This window comes from Myodes glareolus, chromosome 2, assembly GCF_982192425.1.
Source record: "Myodes glareolus chromosome 2, mMyoGla1.1, whole genome shotgun sequence".
Taxonomy (NCBI): Eukaryota; Metazoa; Chordata; class Mammalia; order Rodentia; family Cricetidae; genus Myodes; species Myodes glareolus.
Window position 1 is genome coordinate 4880396 of NC_142027.1, and position 17967 is coordinate 4898362.

Consider the following 17967-nt stretch of genomic DNA (forward strand, 5'->3'; position numbering starts at 1 on the left):
AAGAACCCAAGCACTGAAGAGATGTGCAATCGTAGGAAACTTAAAATTGTGAGGCCCGGGTGTGGTCTGCTTCTTTGTATATACTTGTGGATTCTAGAGTGTGGAAATATTCTGGGGCATGTATTCTGTGACCGTGAGCCATCTTGTTGTCTTACCTATCAGAATCCCAGTGAGGGGAATGGAGCTGTGGGTCTCAAATGACCACGGTGCCTCAACCTCATATTCTAACATTTCACACAAGCTTCCTCCTCCCTCTCTAAACTTCTGATAAAGACAAGGCCAATCTTTCTATCCAATCCTTTCCTAGGTAAGTTTTCACATGAAACATTTGTATTCTAATTTCTTGGGGAGGGGCTTAATGGATCCTATGTTGTTTCTAGGTCAATGAGCTGTGGACTGGACTTTCATGCCATACAGATGAGGGTACAGAATGGGTTCAAATACTCATGTACCGCGTCTGTGTCGGGACTGAGAAGGAGAAATATTCCAAGGAGCCAACATTACAAGGAGGCATTGGCTAAACCAAATACTTTATTATTTGAGGAAGAAAAGGCCAAATTACAAAACCTTTATACTTAAGACCATGCCAAAGTCTTCCAAGGACTTCCATTAACTGTTAGGTTCAACCATGTAAAGCCGCCATCTTGGCTGACAAAATTCAGGCTAAACTTGGCAATTTCATGTGGCTCAACTGCATATAAACTGAGTGATGGCTAAGCTTTTACAAAAGCATGTCTCCAGTCCTACGTCTGTTCATATTATAGACATATGTACCAGGGACACACAGGTCCCATTTGAAAGGCATCCTCTGCTTATTTCTGGGCTTGCAGGCCGGGACTCCCGGGACTGGCACAGCAGGTACCCAGATGATCTCGTGTCCATTGCGAGGTCTCTATCAGTATGACCTGCTGGCTTTGAGGCCACCCTGCTGGCAAACGGCAAAGCCCGGAGGAAGGTGTGAGGTGTCATGGTGAGCTCTTCACAGATAAGAACATCACACAAACCGCTCCACACCTTTTCCCATCTACCTTGCCCTGTCTGTGCTTCTGGGTATCCATGGCCAAGAAAATAAGAGAGCAAATTCTCTGAGGACACAGAGCAGGAAGAAGAACATGCAATCCAGATGGTAAGAAACATGGCAGGCCAGAGAGATGGGGAGTGCCATGCTTCATTTAAGGTCAAGGCAATGGAAGATCCCCTCCCGATGCCCTCAGCGCTGCCCAGCACAGTTCCCTTTACATGAGCTAAGATAAAAATAAAGCTTTCGTACAAATTACATTTTTTTCCAGTGAGTTACTTTTGCAGTAAAAATAGCTGCTACATAAATCCCTTCTGATCTCTGAAAAGGAGTCATATATTTCCAAAAATAGGCTTCTTATTGTAGCCACACAGAAGACCTCGGGGCGAAGGAAGGAAGCGGCTGGCTGGGGGAGCGGGAGTTGCCTGGAAAACACAGTTACGCCAAAAAATAAAATACATTTGTGTATAAACCGTCTTAAGGCATGCAGAGAAGTGGAAAACATGTGCCATTTGTCAAGAAAAATACTGCTTTTCAGCTCCTACTTTACAGCCCAGGAGGAAGTGGAGAGGCCTGAGGCACCCTCAAATAATAACATTAGATTTCTTATAAAAAAAAAATCCCAATATACAAAGTCCTGGCCAGATAATGAGCAAGTCAGAACCAAAATAACAACAACAACAACAACAACAAAAAACAACAAAAATAAAAGTCAGGGGTCATTCCTCAGACCCCATTCCTGCTGGAAAATCAAATGAAAACAGTATATCACGATTCTCTCAGTCGGCCCCTGAGAGACTAAATCTCTGTAAAATGACATTTCTATCTATGCGCTAGTGGAAAAAAAAGAAAGATAACCTAGCAGGTATCACATTCTTTCAAACAGTGATAATTACTTTAAATACAATATACAATTTCTGTTAAATAGAACTGTTGGCGGATTCTGACATTAGATAAGATATAATAATATGTACAAGCTGACTTCTGAAGCGGAGCAGTCGCAGCGCTCCACCACCTGCCTAGCCCGCTCTCAAGAGGAGGTGGCTTTTGCATTTGCTACTCCTGGTGGCAAAAGGCCAAAGGAAAAACAATGTTTTTCAGTGTCTCTGCGTCCACCACACGCTGGCTCCCTGGAGCACCTCAAACAGCCACGAGGATTGTGGTCGGCACACAGCCTGCTCGGTGCTACGGTGGCTCCCCAGAGCATCTTCCCTTCCAGGTCTTGCAAAGGACAGAGAGGCCATGCTCCCTTTCACCACTGGGGAGTTGGCCTTGTGGAAGAGGCAAGGGATGAAAGAAGGCCACTGTTGCTTGGCGACTCCCAGAGGGGTCCCATCCTGCCCTCCCATGGGTCTTTGGAGCAGTGGGTCAGGACGGATTTCCCACTCAGTCCCCGGGCCCCGGGGCCAGCTCAGGGTTGTCCCAGGGACTTCAGTCTTCCGTATCAGGCTGGACACCCAGGATGGCATGCAGTTCCTCAGGGGTGAACCCCAGCAAGTTCTGCAGGTCACATACGAAGCGGTACACATAACGTTTGCCTGATGTCTTGTGGATGATGTTTTTGTCATAGTAGTAGCGCAAGCCCCGGCTCAGCTTCTCGTAGTTCATCTTTGGTTTGTTTTTCCTCTTTCCCCACCGGCGAGCCACCTTTGGGAAGACACAGAAAGGCCAGAGTCACCGGTGTCCACTCTTGAGTCGTGACTGGCTCCCCTGGCCATGGATGCTCACCCTAGAGACCCTAGGTCACAGGGACTTGTCTGGGTCCCTTTAAATGTGCACAGACACTTCACCGGACAGGGGCCAGTGATGACCCTGTCTCTGCCCCCAGTTCCATCTCAGCAAAGCCTCCTGGGCCAGCCATTTGGAACCAGGGGTCCCTCACACAGAGACACAAGCTGTCAGTCATAATTCTTATTCCCATCCCCACCCCCTTTTAAAACACCAGAGGCTCGTGTATCCCAGACTGGCCACTCATCCTCCAGCCTCCACTTCCACGCTCTGACTACAGACAGGCATGCGCCATCACACCTGGTTTTTGTGGGGCTGGGGATGGAAGCCGCGGCTGTGAGCAAGCTAGGCAGTCACTCTGCCAACTGAGACACACTTCGAGTCATGTGACAGCTGATGCGCCTATCCTGGCCCATGAGACACATGCTTATTTCCCTAGACGCGGAGAGGGCGACAGATTACATTACTTATATCGCTGGCATCATGCCTACCAAAGCTGTCTCCCGCAGAGGGCCCCAGGGCCAGCCCTGAAGGCTGCCTGGCTGCTATGTGCCCTGTCCAACTTGGGACAAAGGGGAACTCCCTCAAGAACTTGCTGAAGGTAACCAGCCTCCAACAGACAATGTCCATGGAGGGAGGGCACTGTCCAAAGGACACCAGGCCCGTGCATCAACAAGGCCGTGGCTTCAGTTCAGCTATCCCCAGAGCCAGGGACTCCTGGTTGGGGAAGGGTTCTCGCTGGCTCTGCTGACTTTCCTTGTGCCCAGGGTTGGCTTTAGAGCCCACGGTGATGAACTGGGGTTGAGTGTGCAAGTGGCCATACCTCATCAGGGTCTGCCAGCTTGAACTCCCATCCGTCTCCTGTCCAACTGATGAATGATTGACAGGACTTGTCAGAGAGCAGCTCCAGAAGAAACTGCCACAGCTGGATTGGTCCACTTCCTGGGGGCAAAGAGAGGCAGGTTAATGACCCTCCCAGTGACCAGGCTGTCTTGAGAACATGGTCCCCATCGGGTGTTGTACTGATGAGCGGCTGGGGTCTCAGGGAAACTCTTTAACGTGCAGAAGCCACAGTGGCCTCCCCTTCCTCCAGCAGGATGGCTGAGGCAAGGATCTTCTTTGGCTGCTGTGTTTGTTCCCCTAGGAGGAGGATTCAGGGCTAACAATCATCATCAGCCCAATCCTCCTGCTGTTTAATGCTTTCTGGGACAAGAACCTTCCAAGTTTATTTCTAGAAACACCCAGCGGGGCTGTGGTGGGCACTCAAGAATCGTTTTATCACAGGCATGGCTCTCATGACCTGAGCAAGCTGTCTCGTGTGAGACACGCTGCACGCAACACACCCATGGGGTGACCTATACTGACAACCATCTATCTCTGCGCCGCGGGAACTCGGAAGCACCCCCTTGAGAGGGATGCTGGCTGCAACGCCGTCTTTCTTAAGGATTGTACTCAGGACAGCGACTTTTCTTGGGTCCCCATCACGGTCTAGGGAAGAAATTCAGCTGTTGCCTTGCCTGCAAACAGGAAGAGGCTTTGGGGAAGCTTGGAAAGACCTCGGACGGAACCAGACTAAGCAGACTCACTTCAGTGGCCACTCGGGCCACGTCTGAACTGACTCTCCAGTTGGGTTTCCACACTACCCACGGAAACACCATCGGCCACAGGCTGGGCTAGACACCAGACCGTCCTCTACGGTTACCATCCAGGCAGACACTCCTAATGCTGTGCAGTTTCCTTAGTGGTCCTCGGGCTCCCAGGTATCCAACGGCCTTAGGGTCAAACCCCTTTGGGGGTCTTTAAACATATATGTAGCCATTTGACAATGAAAAAAAATCCACACATTCTCATTTTCATCTTATATTTTTAAAATTAATTTTTTTTTTTAAAAATCCACGGTGGCTTCTTATGGCCAGCATATGAAAAGAGGGTCTATTTAAAGGCCTCTGAAGTGGTGGAAAATGAACATTCTTGGTATTTTTGCCCCAGTTTTGAAGTTGTCTGGTTCTAAAAACAGCTTTAAGACTCTTTCTCTGTCTGAAGAGCTCTCCCCTTCTTTTGGATGGTTTTGGAGGCAAGGGGAGGTAAATAGGGCTGGTAAGCTGTGAAGCCAGCTCCCGCCCTTCCCCAGGCCAGTTTACATTCCTAGAGATCCAGAGTGTGAGTCAGAGCCAGGACCAGTCTGTCCGTCTGTCCCCTCTCTTACTCCTCCACCTCCTGTTCCAGGGAGAGGGTGTGACCTGGTGTCTTCTCCCACCCCCCGAGACCCGAACATGAAAACTTCTGCAAGCCTGGCCTCGTGGGACTTGGATACAGAGAGCGTCTGAGAGTGGAAAGTTGTCACGGCAGTGCGGCGGCCACCGCAGTCACACCGGAGCTGGCCGGGGCCCTCAGTGCACACTCACCGGTGAAGCCAGCCAGCACGGCCGCAGGAATAACTGGTTTGCCTTGCTCGACTGGGTCACTCCTCTCCTGGATGTAGTCTTTGAAGGACATGGTTGGTTTGCTGAGGCCCAGAGGCTGGCTGCAGTCCTCCTCAAAGCTCTCAAAGGAGGGCACCCGCTGCACGTCCAGCAGGGACGACTGGCTGTTCCAGGAACGCAGCAGCGAGTCGGAGCTCTCGAAGCTGTCCGCACCGGTCTCCGCGGGGTCGCGGTCCTTGGCTTTCCCTGGTGGCAACAACCAGACACATGCTGAGACCCCCTCCGAGCCCGGATCACCAGTTCAGGTGCATCAACACTGTCAACGAGCCCCAGAACGACGTACACACCAGGCACCGCATCACCCAGACCCCTCCGAGCACTCTTCAGCAAAGGTGCTAACTTCTTAGGACAAGGTTATGTATAAGTGACACCTTCCTCCAACAGAAGCATGGATAAAACGTAGAACACTATATCGCCATTAGAAAAAGCTTAGTCACGATGGCTGGTAAAAGACAAACCCCGAAGAAATCAGCTAGCAGGTGCCCATCTGCGTGACGCCCCGGGAGAGCAGAACCCCGTCTGTGTTGATGAAAAGTCAAATGGTTTGCTCTTATGAAGAGGGCTGGGAAGGAAGGGACAGGAAGTAACTTCACAGATAGCTAGAAATGTCTATCTCCAATGTGGATGGCTGTAACACAGGTGTACACAGCTGTGTTAATTCAACCAGGTGGACACCCTGAGATGTGTGGACTGTGTCTGCTCTACCCTTAAATAGGAACCTGACATATTCCTGTGTCCCAGCAGAGTAACTCCACTGTGGGGAGATTAGCTTAAGGCGGCTAAGCTATTCAGTATTGCTCACTCGATACTGAATAGAAAAGAAACAGAACCTGGGTCAAACAGGTTGTGTTTTATTGGAAAGTCACCTGGAAGATGACCCTGTCTTTTAACCTTCTTCTCTGGTGGCAGAAGACAGAATGCCCGTAACCGAGCGTCTCTCATACTGACAGGACAAACCAACAACCTTATGCTAGAACGTTCTCTTACCAGAGCTGTTGGCGAGCAAATTCAAGTTTCCAGCAGGGAAGTCCTGGCCGATGGAACAGTAACTGACACTGACGGTATTGAGCCGAGACTTGGGCAACATCTGGAACTCCTGCTCAGAGCCGAGAGCGGCAGGTGTCGCCGACGGCGGGCACATGCTGTCCAGGAGACTGTCTTTGGGGTAGTTCTGTGCCTGCATTCCATACGGAGCCTGTTCCATGCCAAAGCCTGAACACAAGGGCGGGTTGGATGGCAGAGTTGTTAATGCCAACATCACGACAGCGAGACCCACACCTGACCCTGTGAGCCACCCGCAGGAGACCCTGTTTTGAGACAGGTGTCTCGATTCAGAGCACAGTGACTGTCTTGTTAGACTACATTGGTATCTCCTGACTTCTTTTTCCTCTTTATGGTTAAAATGGCCTTGAGCACTGTTGGCTCCTAGAGATTATATGAGCCTCTTCAGCAAGGCTAAGTTTTTCTGTGGCCGCATTAAAAACACAAAAAGCAGGTGAAGTTAATTTTCCACTTTAACTGGTCAGCATATCAGTGGTCACCTCAATATATAAACAGTATCCTAACTCATCAAGGAATAGTTTATACTCTTGGTTTCATTTTACGACCTCTGAGTTAGTCTAGATGAGTCAGAGCCTTAGATTGTCTTTACACATTTCACGTGGATCTGCCATGTTGCAGCTGCTTAGTCGAGCAATATCCATGTGCAGCCACTACAGGAAGAGGGCTGGGCTACCTGAGGGGCTTGAAAGGCTAAACCAGAGCTTGTACAAAAAGGTCCCCTGACTGACCTAATGTATTGTTGCTGATCCAATGAGGGACCGCATTGAGGTGTGAGTTTTCTTCATATTGGTCTTCTGTCTTTTCTTGGTTCTCTGAAAAACAGACACAGGAGACATGAAACCCAGTTTAAAGACTCCACCAAGAAAGGCAGAACGTCCACGCTCCTGTTTTGTGGATATTGGAACGACCTTGCCCATTTGATTTCAACCCCCTTACGTGTCTTTTTTTTTAATTACAATATATTTTTCTAATAATCTGGGATAAATTTTCCAAAATCAATGACACCACTGTCTAGGACGGTCCAGTCTGTGTATCCATTTCACGCCCATGTTTATGAAAAACCATCTGTTGTTGGGCTGGGAAAACAGTGGGTGAAGGAAACGGACTCGGTGCCTGCCCCCGAGAGGCTGAACATCCTCTGTAGGTTAGTCTGGGATGTCGTGAGGTCCACAGGGCAAGTAGTCCGCGTTCTGTGGAAGGACCCTTACTAGGAACATGCCATATACAAACCCCATCCTGTGAAGCCAAGCTACACAAACGCACATGCTGAACAGGCTTGCCCAGAAACATACTGGGTGAGACCAACCCATGTTCCCAAAGAGTCAGGGCTTCTGAAAAGTCAATTCCCTTGGCTTTAGGAAGCATTAACTAAACCAGCCTGGCAACCGAACCCCAAGTGAGATTCTGAGTTTATATGTTGAAAGCAGATGTGTCTACCTAGGATGCCAACCATTTTCTGACCTTTTCTGGCTTTTTAAATAAAGAACTGTCCCTAACTTAAACCCAGGTATCCTTTAAGCAGGTCTCGGTAATCTTTGAGTTCTGAGACAAGAATGTCTCTAATCTCGATGAGATTTCTGAGTTCAGAGCTTGCCCTTAACATTTCAGTGTGTATACAAGTTGATCAGTTATGGTTTGAGCTCCAAAATCCTCAGTGGACTGCAGTATGTTTCCTACAAAATCCACACCGACCTGTGTACGCTGCCTTACATTCAAGCAACCTCGTCTCTCTTGGCCCTTCCAGTGAGCTCACCCACCTGGCACTCTGGCTGGCCTACATATCCCAGATGCTCTGAGCTGGCACAACCAGTGCAGCCTGGCAGCAACCAGCAATTTGGTGACTCAGGCTACTGCCTCGTGGCTACACCTGGCACGGACATCGTACACACTTCCCTTCGTGGAATGAAGACCCATCATCACCTCCCCGTTTGACTCGCTCGGGGGTGTTCTGAAGCAATGGACTCTGACCACTGGGCAGCCTGAGGTGGCAGGGCCCGCCTTCCTCCATCTGGGTCCCCGCCTCTCCAAGTCCAGCCTTACCTTTGATCATCTGCTCCAGGTGTTCCCAGAGGATGTCACCCACAAAGTCGGGTGCCAGCTCCAGAAAGCGCTCCTTGCCGAGGTTACACAGCATCTGGCCATTCATGCCAAACCGTTGCAGGTTCACATTCACCAGGCTGAACTCATTGGTGGCCCAGAGTAGCCACTGACACACCTGCTGCTCGCTCCAGAGCCAGGGGTCTGCGCAGGGAAAGTGAGAAGGGACGATGCTGGTCAACAGCTGGGAGGCAGGGAGGCAGCTCCAAACCCATGAAATGACTGAGACGTCACCATGCAGCGACCCAGGCATGTTCTAAGACACCAGTGACACTTGGGATTCATGAGTGCAGGATTAGGTGTGCAGCAGGCCACAGGCCAGGGCAGGTACACTCTTCCTACATTCTTGCTACCAAGAACATCCTAAAGGCAGACCCAGCCAAACCATCCCACCCATGTCTTATAGGGACTCCCCAATCTCCAAGTCTAGCACTTACTTTTGGGAATGCCAAGACGCCGTTGCTCCTTGTGGAAGCCACTGAAGGTGGCTTTTAAGGCTTGGCTCATCACCGCCTTGCTGCAGGGCGTGAGCAAAGGCAGTTCGCAGGTGGCTGAGTCTAGAGAGAGACCACAAGGATGTCAAGACCAGGGTGGCAATGTCAACAGAAGCTTAGGGTAAGCCCCAGTCTTCTGAGAGCTGTGATCACAAATCTAGAACGAATTCCTTAAGGGCATGCAGCTGTGGGGCTGGGGTGTAACTCGATGCTTGCACTCACCTAGCCTGCAGGAGGCCCTGAGTTCCATACCCAGTATTACAAAAACACCCCCAAAAGCAACAAGAAAAGATTTTTTTAAAAGTATACTCTGTTACAATAACGACAGAGATATAACTTGACATGGTATTTTTTTTTCTTTTAAGAAAAGTAAGCAATGACATTAAGAACCAAAACCAATTATGCTTCTTAGAATTCCACTTACAAAAAGAAAAATCCAGAGTAAAAATGAGTTTCATGGTACACAGCTGTAATTTCAGCATTTGGAAGACAGAGACAGGAGGCAAATGAGAGTAACTGGGCTACACAGTGAGTTCTGAGTCAGCCTGGCAAAGTCCCCGGTGTGTGTGTGTGTGTGTGCGTGTCAAACTTTTAAAATAAAAATCGAATACTGTATTTTTTCAAAGCTTCATAAAGCAAGGATACACTGACACCACCTCTACCTAAACCATATTTCAACACTTTAAATTGTATAGTTTCTGTTCAGAAGGCTTCAGCTGTGTCCAACCTTGCAGCCTGTGTCCTGTACATAGTCAAGGACAGCTAGGAACACGGCATAAAACTGTCAGAAGTATTCAAAACATGAGATTTTACTGTTTTGGTAACTTGATCGCATGGCTGTGGAGTGTGGCCTTTGCAGATGGCAATGCTGACAGGTAGGGCAGTCCCTGGCTGCCCTCAGTGGCTGTGAGTGTTCGATGTGGGAACTGTGTCCGTCAAGCTGAGCAGACAGCAAAGGAACCTGGGCATGCTGGGCTCAGACAACCCTCTGTACTGTGAAACAGGCACACCCCTAACATCTTTGAAAAAAAAAAGTCTTCTCTGACGCTCTCAGAAATTTCAGAAACGACAAGTGACGGCCAGATGACACCGTGCTTACGAAAGCACGGGCGCTTTGATAGATCTTTCTGGGCCGCATTTTCCAGCACCCACTTCATATGACAAATCAGTCTGGAATGTGTCCAGCCAATAACTCTATGAAGTAATCATAGAGACATATTGGACATGCTAGCCCTTTGAGAAGAATGAAGAACGGCAGTGAGAACTACTACCAAAATAGAAAGCGTTAAGATGAGCAAGGGTAATCTGTGGTCCCAAAACTCAAAGGGAAAGGTGTGTGTGTGTATGTGTGTGTGTGTGTGTGTGTGTGTGTGTGTGTGTGTGTTTGCACGCATGCGCGTGCGGCCAGGCACTGGGGTATCTTAACTAGAAATGTGAACTGAGCATTAGAAGCTGGGTCACATTTCAATGTCCACTATCTTCTATATGAAGAATCCACCAGGGAGATGAGGAAGTATTTGGAAACCCCTAAAGTGGGATTCCCAGAGTTCCTTAGTTCACAGGGAGCATGGCTGCCTTCTCCCAGGCCCTGGGAGAAGACTTCTGTCAGACCGTCTACACCCAACATAGCAGCATTTCTGGCTGCAGAACGATCTGTCTTTACTAACTGATCATGCCTTTATTAACCCAGCTTCTGAGGGAAGCCATGCACCCTTTCTGCTAGGTTGGGAGGAACAAATTACCATGGGAGACAGAATCCAAGCCCGTGGGTACTTCTTGGAGTGTCTGCTCTTCACTGAGAGAGGGGAACATGGCAAACAGAGAACCATCAAAGGTGTCAAAGGCTGGCTGGCGCTGCAAAACACAGGGACGAGAAAGAGATGTAGCATGAACTCATTTGATGATGTGTTTTCTTAGTGATCCACAGTAACCTTACGACAGGTCCCCATGACATCAGCTGTTCTAAAACAACACGGGCCAGTGGCCTCTCGGTGCTGGCAGCATGCTTCCTATGTTCAAAGTAATCCAAACAATCCTATCTCCCCCTAGATTCTTTAATTAATAGGACAAGGTCAGATGGCCTGGGAGGTTCCTTCAGGAGCATAACCAACTTAAGTTAATGAAGTAAGCACAGTTAAAAGCAGCAGAGCCGTAGGACCACACTGAGAGGACCAGCCCCCAGCTCGCCAGACTGGTCATATAGGAAAAGAAAAAGCAAATACACTTCAAACAAAAATGGAAGGCTGGAAAGACCTGGGAAACTGAAGCAAGAGTAAGCTGCTCTTATCTTTGGGTGGTTACTTTGAAATATCTACCACTTTCAGTGAAATGAGGGAAGCCCTTCAGCACTGCAGAGGCTCAGATAAAAGTAATCTGTGAAGCATAATAAAACCCTTAATGTTTTTCATGATAAAATAAAAAAAAACTGTAGAAAAGAAACTTCAAACCAACTACAGAGAGACTTTCAAAAGCATCTTTCAGGAAGCATCGGATACACACGTAAAGACAAGCCCTGGAAGCCATTGATGGCTGCATGATCTCACATACGCAACATTTATGAAAAACAGCAGCCCTGCATGGGAGGGGCAGGAATAAGCACCCAACCAGGCCGACCCACCCCTGCCCGGCTCGTTTAGGAACCATGAAGAAAAGTTCCATTTCCCAACATAATCTGGAAATCCCACATCGTGTGTAACACAATGACCCATGTGTTGCATCATGGGCAAATAAATGTGTAACACATTTACAAATAAAATCAGCTCAGCGCTGTGCCTTCATTTCAGAAATGCAGAAGAGGGAAGGATGCGTGGCACAAGAGGGCAGGCCGCCAGCCCAGCCCTCATCCTCAAGCCCCCAGGACTGCCAACGACCTGGGCGGGCAGGCCCACTGATGGACAGGAAGCACGCAACTGGACGTATCAGAGACTTTATGAGGAGATGATTTTGGTGACATATTAAATAGATGTCAAACAAAAACTCCCCCCCCCCCCCAAGCATTGCCCGGGCCTCTAGGAAGTCTCTTTCTGGAAGTTCTTTTTTTAAAACCAGGAAGTCACAGAACAATGCAAATGCCTTGCTACGCATTTCAACATAGTCTCTGGCGAATGCCTTCTCCGAATCCGGACATCAGCAAGTTCTTTCCGTTAACACAAGGGCTTTTCCTGAGGGGTGTATGTGGCTTCAGCTCTGTCTCATTCCTTATGCCTTTTATGCCAAGCTGAAGACATGACTGAATCAAACAAGAAAACACACCGGGATTTGACGACCTCACTGTAATGGGTGCCAGGCTCTGTCCCTGGAGCTTGCACCAGACACATAACTTTAAAAAGGTTTAGGGAGCTGGGGAAATGGCTCAGCAGGAAAAGCACTTGCTGGGCAAGCTGGGGGACAAGTTGGCATCCCCAGAACCCACATGAGGCTGGACAAGGGACCCTGTCTGTCAGCTCAGTGTGCTAGGAAGAGGGGCAGCAGAGAGGACAGTCCCCAGAAGCTTGGGACCAGAAGCTTCTGTGTACACAGCAGGACAAGAGACCCTGCCTCAAATAAGGGGAAGGCAAGAGCCAGCACTAGGGACTGTCCTGTGGTTTTGTAATCCCTGCACCAGGAGGGCAGAGACAGAGGCTCCTGAAGCCTGATAGCGAGCAGTCGTCTTGTCTAGCAGGTGAGGAACAGGGGCAGTGAGAGACGCCATCTCCAAAAGTAAAGTGGAGGGCAATAGAGAAAGACACTCATTGCTGGCTTCTTTACTACACGTGCATGCATGTGTGTACACGTGTGGACTCACACACACATAACACTCACGAAATTACCAGTTCATGCTACGAGAGTGTCCCATCGGCGTGACATAAAAAGTATTTACACAGGGGAGCCAGCTCTTTCATCTTTAATCTGTTTGGGGTTTGTATAAGCAGGCCTGCTGCCGCGGCACCAGAGTAAGCTGGCTCCCTAGAACCTGGTGGGTGCAGCCCCTCCTGATGGAAACAGCACAGCTCTTACATTCCAGTCTGTAAACTGAAATCCTTCTGGGAACGAAGAGATGGATCAGTGGGTAAAGGGGGCAAAACTGGGTGCCAGGCCTGGCGACCGGAGTTTGATCCCCAGGACCTACACGGCAGAAAGGAGAGCACTGCTCCCACAAACTGTCCTCTGACCTCGGCATGGTATCATGGTATGTGCACACAGGCACAAATGAATGTAAACAAGTTAAAAAACTTAATTAGCCTTTCTGATCAGTCACGAAAACTCCTACGTGCAAAAAAAAGGTGGTGGACACAGCCTTTCCGGCTATTTTCCAGAATTGTGGGCCTTGTTTTCCCAATCTGAAGGGAGCCTCATGAATGGCCTGGAGCGGCCACCTCATCCACAAATGAACCCTTCCATACCGTGGAGGACAGGTACAAACAGCATCATGATACCCATTTTACAGTGCAGAAAACTGAGGCTCGGGGAGAGTAAACCACGTCCCTAGAGCCACACAGATAAGGCATTTCAAACCTGGGGCCAGAACCATTTTTTTTTTTCTGGGACACAGTTCAACACGGGTTTTTCCCTTTTATTAATAGAACTTCCCAAATTTTCAAGAAAATTTAATTAAGACTCACACACCTTGAGTGTCCCTCGAAAACCGTTAGCGACAGGAGCCACTTGGTCCATGTTCTTGATTGCAAAATCATTCATCTTGAATAAAAGCAAAGGAGACAGAGTCAGAGAGGTTAGCACTGAAGCACACTTGAAAGGTGACGCGTGCGGCGGCATGGATCACTGCAGGTGGCGGGAGTCCGGTGCCCGGAGACTTCGTGGGCTGCCCCCACACTCTGGGTTAGCTGAGCAAGGAGGCTGTACCTGAGTCCCAGCTACGCTTCTATGGGTAGCTGAGATGAGAGCTTAGGTCATGCTAGGCAGGGCCACAAGACGCCACCTCCTGTCTGCACAGAGCGGTTAGTTCAACCTGGGCACCCAGTGGAAGCCATGTGCGCGGTGTGGGGGGGGAGGGTCACCTGCCTTGGAAGCTCCCATTGACGTCAAACCAGACCACCTCCTCCCCACCATTCTTCTCGGAGCCATGCAGAGGCACATGGGCTTGGGTTACATGGCCCTTGTCATCGTGGATCCTCAGGCTCTGGGTGTGTGGTCCCAGAGCTCTTCTGCTTTGTGTGCACAGCTTTGTGTGCACAGTTCTGTGTGCACAGCTTTGCATTCCCTCAAGAAGCTAGGCCTTGCTTTAACAAGCGGGGCTTATCCAGAGCTTGACTGACCACCAGATGGCCATTGTGGCTACTGGCATTGGACAAGGCAACAGTGGAGGGAGACAGGCTCACAGTGAGGGTACATGTAAGATCTTAAGAACAAGAGGGAAAAGGAAAGAGTCTCAGTACTTTGAATATTTACTTTGTGCTTATATAACGTTCTGAATACATTAGGTTTACTGAATATAGTAAAATCAATTTGACCTGCTAAGACGATTTTGAGCACGTTGAAGAGAAAACCAAAAATGTGACTTGCAGTGGGCTGCATTTTTTTTTTCTGGGACCCTAATGTGTACTTCTGGATCAAGCAGGAGATAAGCTAAACGAAGTGAGGAAGGCCTTCACCAGTCCCCTCGGTGTGGTAAACAGCCACTGAACCTCCTTTCCATCCACCAAGGATCAGCACCTGCCCGCAGCTCCCCACCCTCCAGGCTCCAAGTTACAGAAGAGATGCCTTCAGCAGCTCCTTGGTGTCACCCCAGGGCCCACACTTGCTCTCCTCTGTGTGCGCCCACCAGTTAAACACTCACTAAAATGAGTGTGTAATTGATAGCGCTCACTAGAGGCAGAGCTAGCACAGTCTTGGAGAAGTATTTAGTTTGCATTGTTCTTTCTTGTGTCCTCTTTATTTAGAGTCAACATTATGGCCAGTGCAGATGTCCTAACAGGTTCCTGCTGCACACACACTCATGTGCATGTACCGATATGCACGTGCGCACACATGCACACACACACACCTTGATAAAAGGCAGCAAGGGCAGAAAGGGGCCCAAGGGAAGGTTGCTGGGAGCTCAGATAGGCAGATTTGGGTTAAAGTAGCTCAAGAAAGCCATGGAGCAGGGAAAGAACAACAGTTCTGGAAGAAGTCAGGGTAGGGGCTGCCCAGTCTCCACAGTGGGCGTATTTGCTCAGATTTTCCCCTGGTATATTATCTCTGCTACACTCACGAAAGGATTTGGTTTTCTCTACAAGCAAATGCCAACAGAACAGAGTGTGTCTCGCTCCTCCTGTGGATGAAGCCCCAAGTCCCACCTACTCAATTCTCCTGTGTCCAGGTTCCTTACTCTGAGGCAATTGAGGCCCACGATACTGAGTCACTGGCCTGGGGTGTCTATGAAGATTGCACGTCAGGTGAGCAGAGCCTTAAATCCTGACCATGAATGTGGCCCTCCCTGTCACCTCCCACTGAAGCAGAGAGCACACAAACACAATTAAAGCAGGCCTTCTTGTACCAGCCCTGTGAACTGCACCACCTGAGAACTTCTTGTCGCCCACTTGGATGGAGTCAGCCCTGGAACCTGTTGACTGAACACAAGCCTCAAGCAGAAAACCAATCAGAGCGTCAGAAACGTCCACTCGGTCCCTCCAGGGTCTGCAGGACCAACATGCAGACACTTGCGGGCTTAATTCTGACTTTTAGCTTCCGAGATGAATGGCTGTGGAGGGCGAGGAAGCTCTTCCCCGCCTTTTGTGTACAAACAGGAGGAGAAAAGGGAGGTTCCCACTCCCACATAAAGAGCTGTAATTACCAGCTGCAGAACAGGGTTCCTTTGTTGCCCGGCTTTTAATGAGTTTTGTAAAAAACCCTGTAGAATTAAAGCGCTCTACTAAATGGCTTCAGGCAGACACACAGCTAATCAAATTTAAGTTCATTTATCCTACTGAATGTGCGTGCTACCTCCTGGGACAAGTCAAGACTCTAGATAAATGAATTTACAAGTTTAGACCCTTTGGTACTCAAAAACGAATAGAAAGAACAGGAGCACACTGCAGAAACGTAATGACTGAGAGCGGCTAACTTTTAAAGCAGGGGTCTCACCGGCAACTGTGCGCTCACTGGAACAGGTAACCACTTACACAAGAGAGCACAGGTTTGTAGGGAGGTAAAACTGGGAAGAGCAAACCCCATTGAAGGTTGGTTTGCTTTTCGCTTAGAAAGCGATCAGTTTAGAGAGATGAATGACTAATTCCAGATAGGAGAGACTATTTCCCTGTAGGGCGCACGGTGTTCACATTTACTGTACTGTGAGATTACTCAGAATTTTAATAAAAGCTTAACGCTGAGATGTATCTCCCGATCGGCGGTGGTGTGGGCAGGCAGATAAGGCATTGGAGCTTCACCGCAGGGAGCGAGTCTATCTCTTAACTGGTGAATTAAGTGACTCCTGTCTCCAACCAGAACTGCTCACCGCTTTACTTTCTAAATAAGTAGCGAGTCAACCACTATTTTAAGCTCTGCTGAAATTGAGGGCAGGTTAGCACAAGTCTTACGAGATTAAATAATAAATAATTGAATAAATAAAACAGGTTAAATACACATACAAATGCTTCGGGTTACATCTTCATTCATATGCTTTAAGGAGAAAAAAAATAAAAGCAACGCAGACATGCGCACCCCCACTTGGACGCTGGCTTCGCAGGGCCCTGGCGGGGTGGGGGGAGGCGAGAGAGGAAGGGAAGGGTGGGGGGCGCAGACCTGGCCAAGCAGGTGACACGCTCCCGGGGAACCATAGCTTCCCAGGTGTTACAGGCGCCGGGCACCCCCATATCTTCCCAGGCCTAGTGCCTCCCCCACTCAAGTCACTCCGAACCTGGGGCTACCTCGGCCACCCTCTTCGGGTGGCCCAAGCCCCTTTGAGAAACGCAGTTGCGCGCCCTGGGCAGGAACCGCACCAGGCGAGCTCTGGTTTCCCCAAAACAAAAGCGGGCAGCCCACGCCCTGCCCGGTGCCCTGGTCCCTCGCCGAGGCCACTGGGTGCGTGAGAACCAGCCGGAGCGACTCTGGGACGCGCGATCGACCGACCGACCGGCTGGAGCAGGGGCCGCCCGCACCGCACCCCACCCCGGGCGGAGTCCCTCCCGCGGACCGACCGTCGCGCCGCGCACGGGGCCGCTCTTACCGCGTCGCAGCGGGCAGGGCCGGCCGGAGGGCGGCTGTGAGAGGAGATGGCGGTGATCCCGGAGCGCGAGGCCCGGCGAGGCGAGGGCGTAGGGCCGATCCGGGAGCGCGGGGCCGGGGGCGATGGCGAGGATTGGTGGGGCTCGGTGGTGTCCACTCCGTGCTCAGCTCCGCGGTGAAGGAAGTAACCAGCCCGGTCCCCTGGCCGCGCGCTCTTCTGGAGCTGGGGGAGGGCCGGAGGGGACCGGGGGAGGGGACAGCAAGGGTGACGGGGAGAGCGGGGAGGAGGAGCGAGCTAGAGGCCGGCGTGGGAGGAGACCCGTGCTCTGGCAGCGGCGGGTCCACGCTCTTCCCGGGGCCTTCGCTGCGCCCTTGCAGTCCGCTGTCGCCTGCCTGCTGGCCTCTGCTCCTAGGGGCCCGACTCGGGCCGTGTGCCCTGGCGGTCCAGCGGGCAGGGCAGAGCCGCGTCCCCCTGCGTCCCTAGCACAGGGCTGCTCGCAGGTCCGAGCTAGTAGTGCTGGTGGCACTCAGGTGGTGGTTAAGTTTCTGCTGTGAAGCCGGCCCTGTGCCTGGAACTACGTGTGAATTTTGATTTCTGGTCCTTCCGTCATGAAAAGACTCTTACGTGGGGTTAGGGAGGCGCAAATTGGGCGGGTGGCCGAGTCGCGAGTGGAAGAGTAGAACGTGGCGTAGCCGCTTGGATCTGGGAGGCCCCGCCTACTGCCTCGGTAGGGATGGCGCCCCCTAGAGCTGAGCCAAGCCATAGCGCTAACTTGGTTGAGCACTCAGTAATTCATTAAGGCATTGCTGTTCCTCTTCTACTTTACCTAGTCTAGCAGGGCAACTACATGCCAAGTCCAGCGTGGGTCTCCCAAATGCATGATCAAAACCACCAGCCGTAGGGTAGTTCTCCCTTTTTTCGGAAAGTGACGAGTCCATG

The 17967-nt window shown here is 50.4% G+C and overlaps 1 protein-coding gene across 2 annotated transcripts; it reads right to left on the reverse strand.

Annotated features, from left to right (window-relative positions):
* Positions 1-513: 513 nt before the first annotated feature.
* On the reverse strand, positions 514-17670 carry Ets2 (ETS proto-oncogene 2, transcription factor). 2 transcript variants are annotated; one of them, XM_048422425.3, is made up of 10 exons: positions 17000-17670; positions 13488-13559; positions 10625-10736; positions 8826-8945; positions 8332-8532; positions 7020-7103; positions 6217-6441; positions 5152-5415; positions 3570-3688; positions 514-2665 (listed from the first exon to the last, which is right to left on the reverse strand). In XM_048422425.3, exons 2-10 carry the CDS (start codon positions 13557-13559, stop codon positions 2450-2452), a joined length of 1413 nt encoding a protein of 470 aa, XP_048278382.1. In that variant the 5' UTR covers positions 17000-17670; the 3' UTR covers positions 514-2449. The 2 variants fall into 2 exon arrangements, with proteins under 2 accessions (XP_048278382.1, XP_048278381.1); XM_048422424.3 differs by having other exon boundaries at positions 17029-17669.
* Positions 17671-17967: the final 297 nt, after the last annotated feature.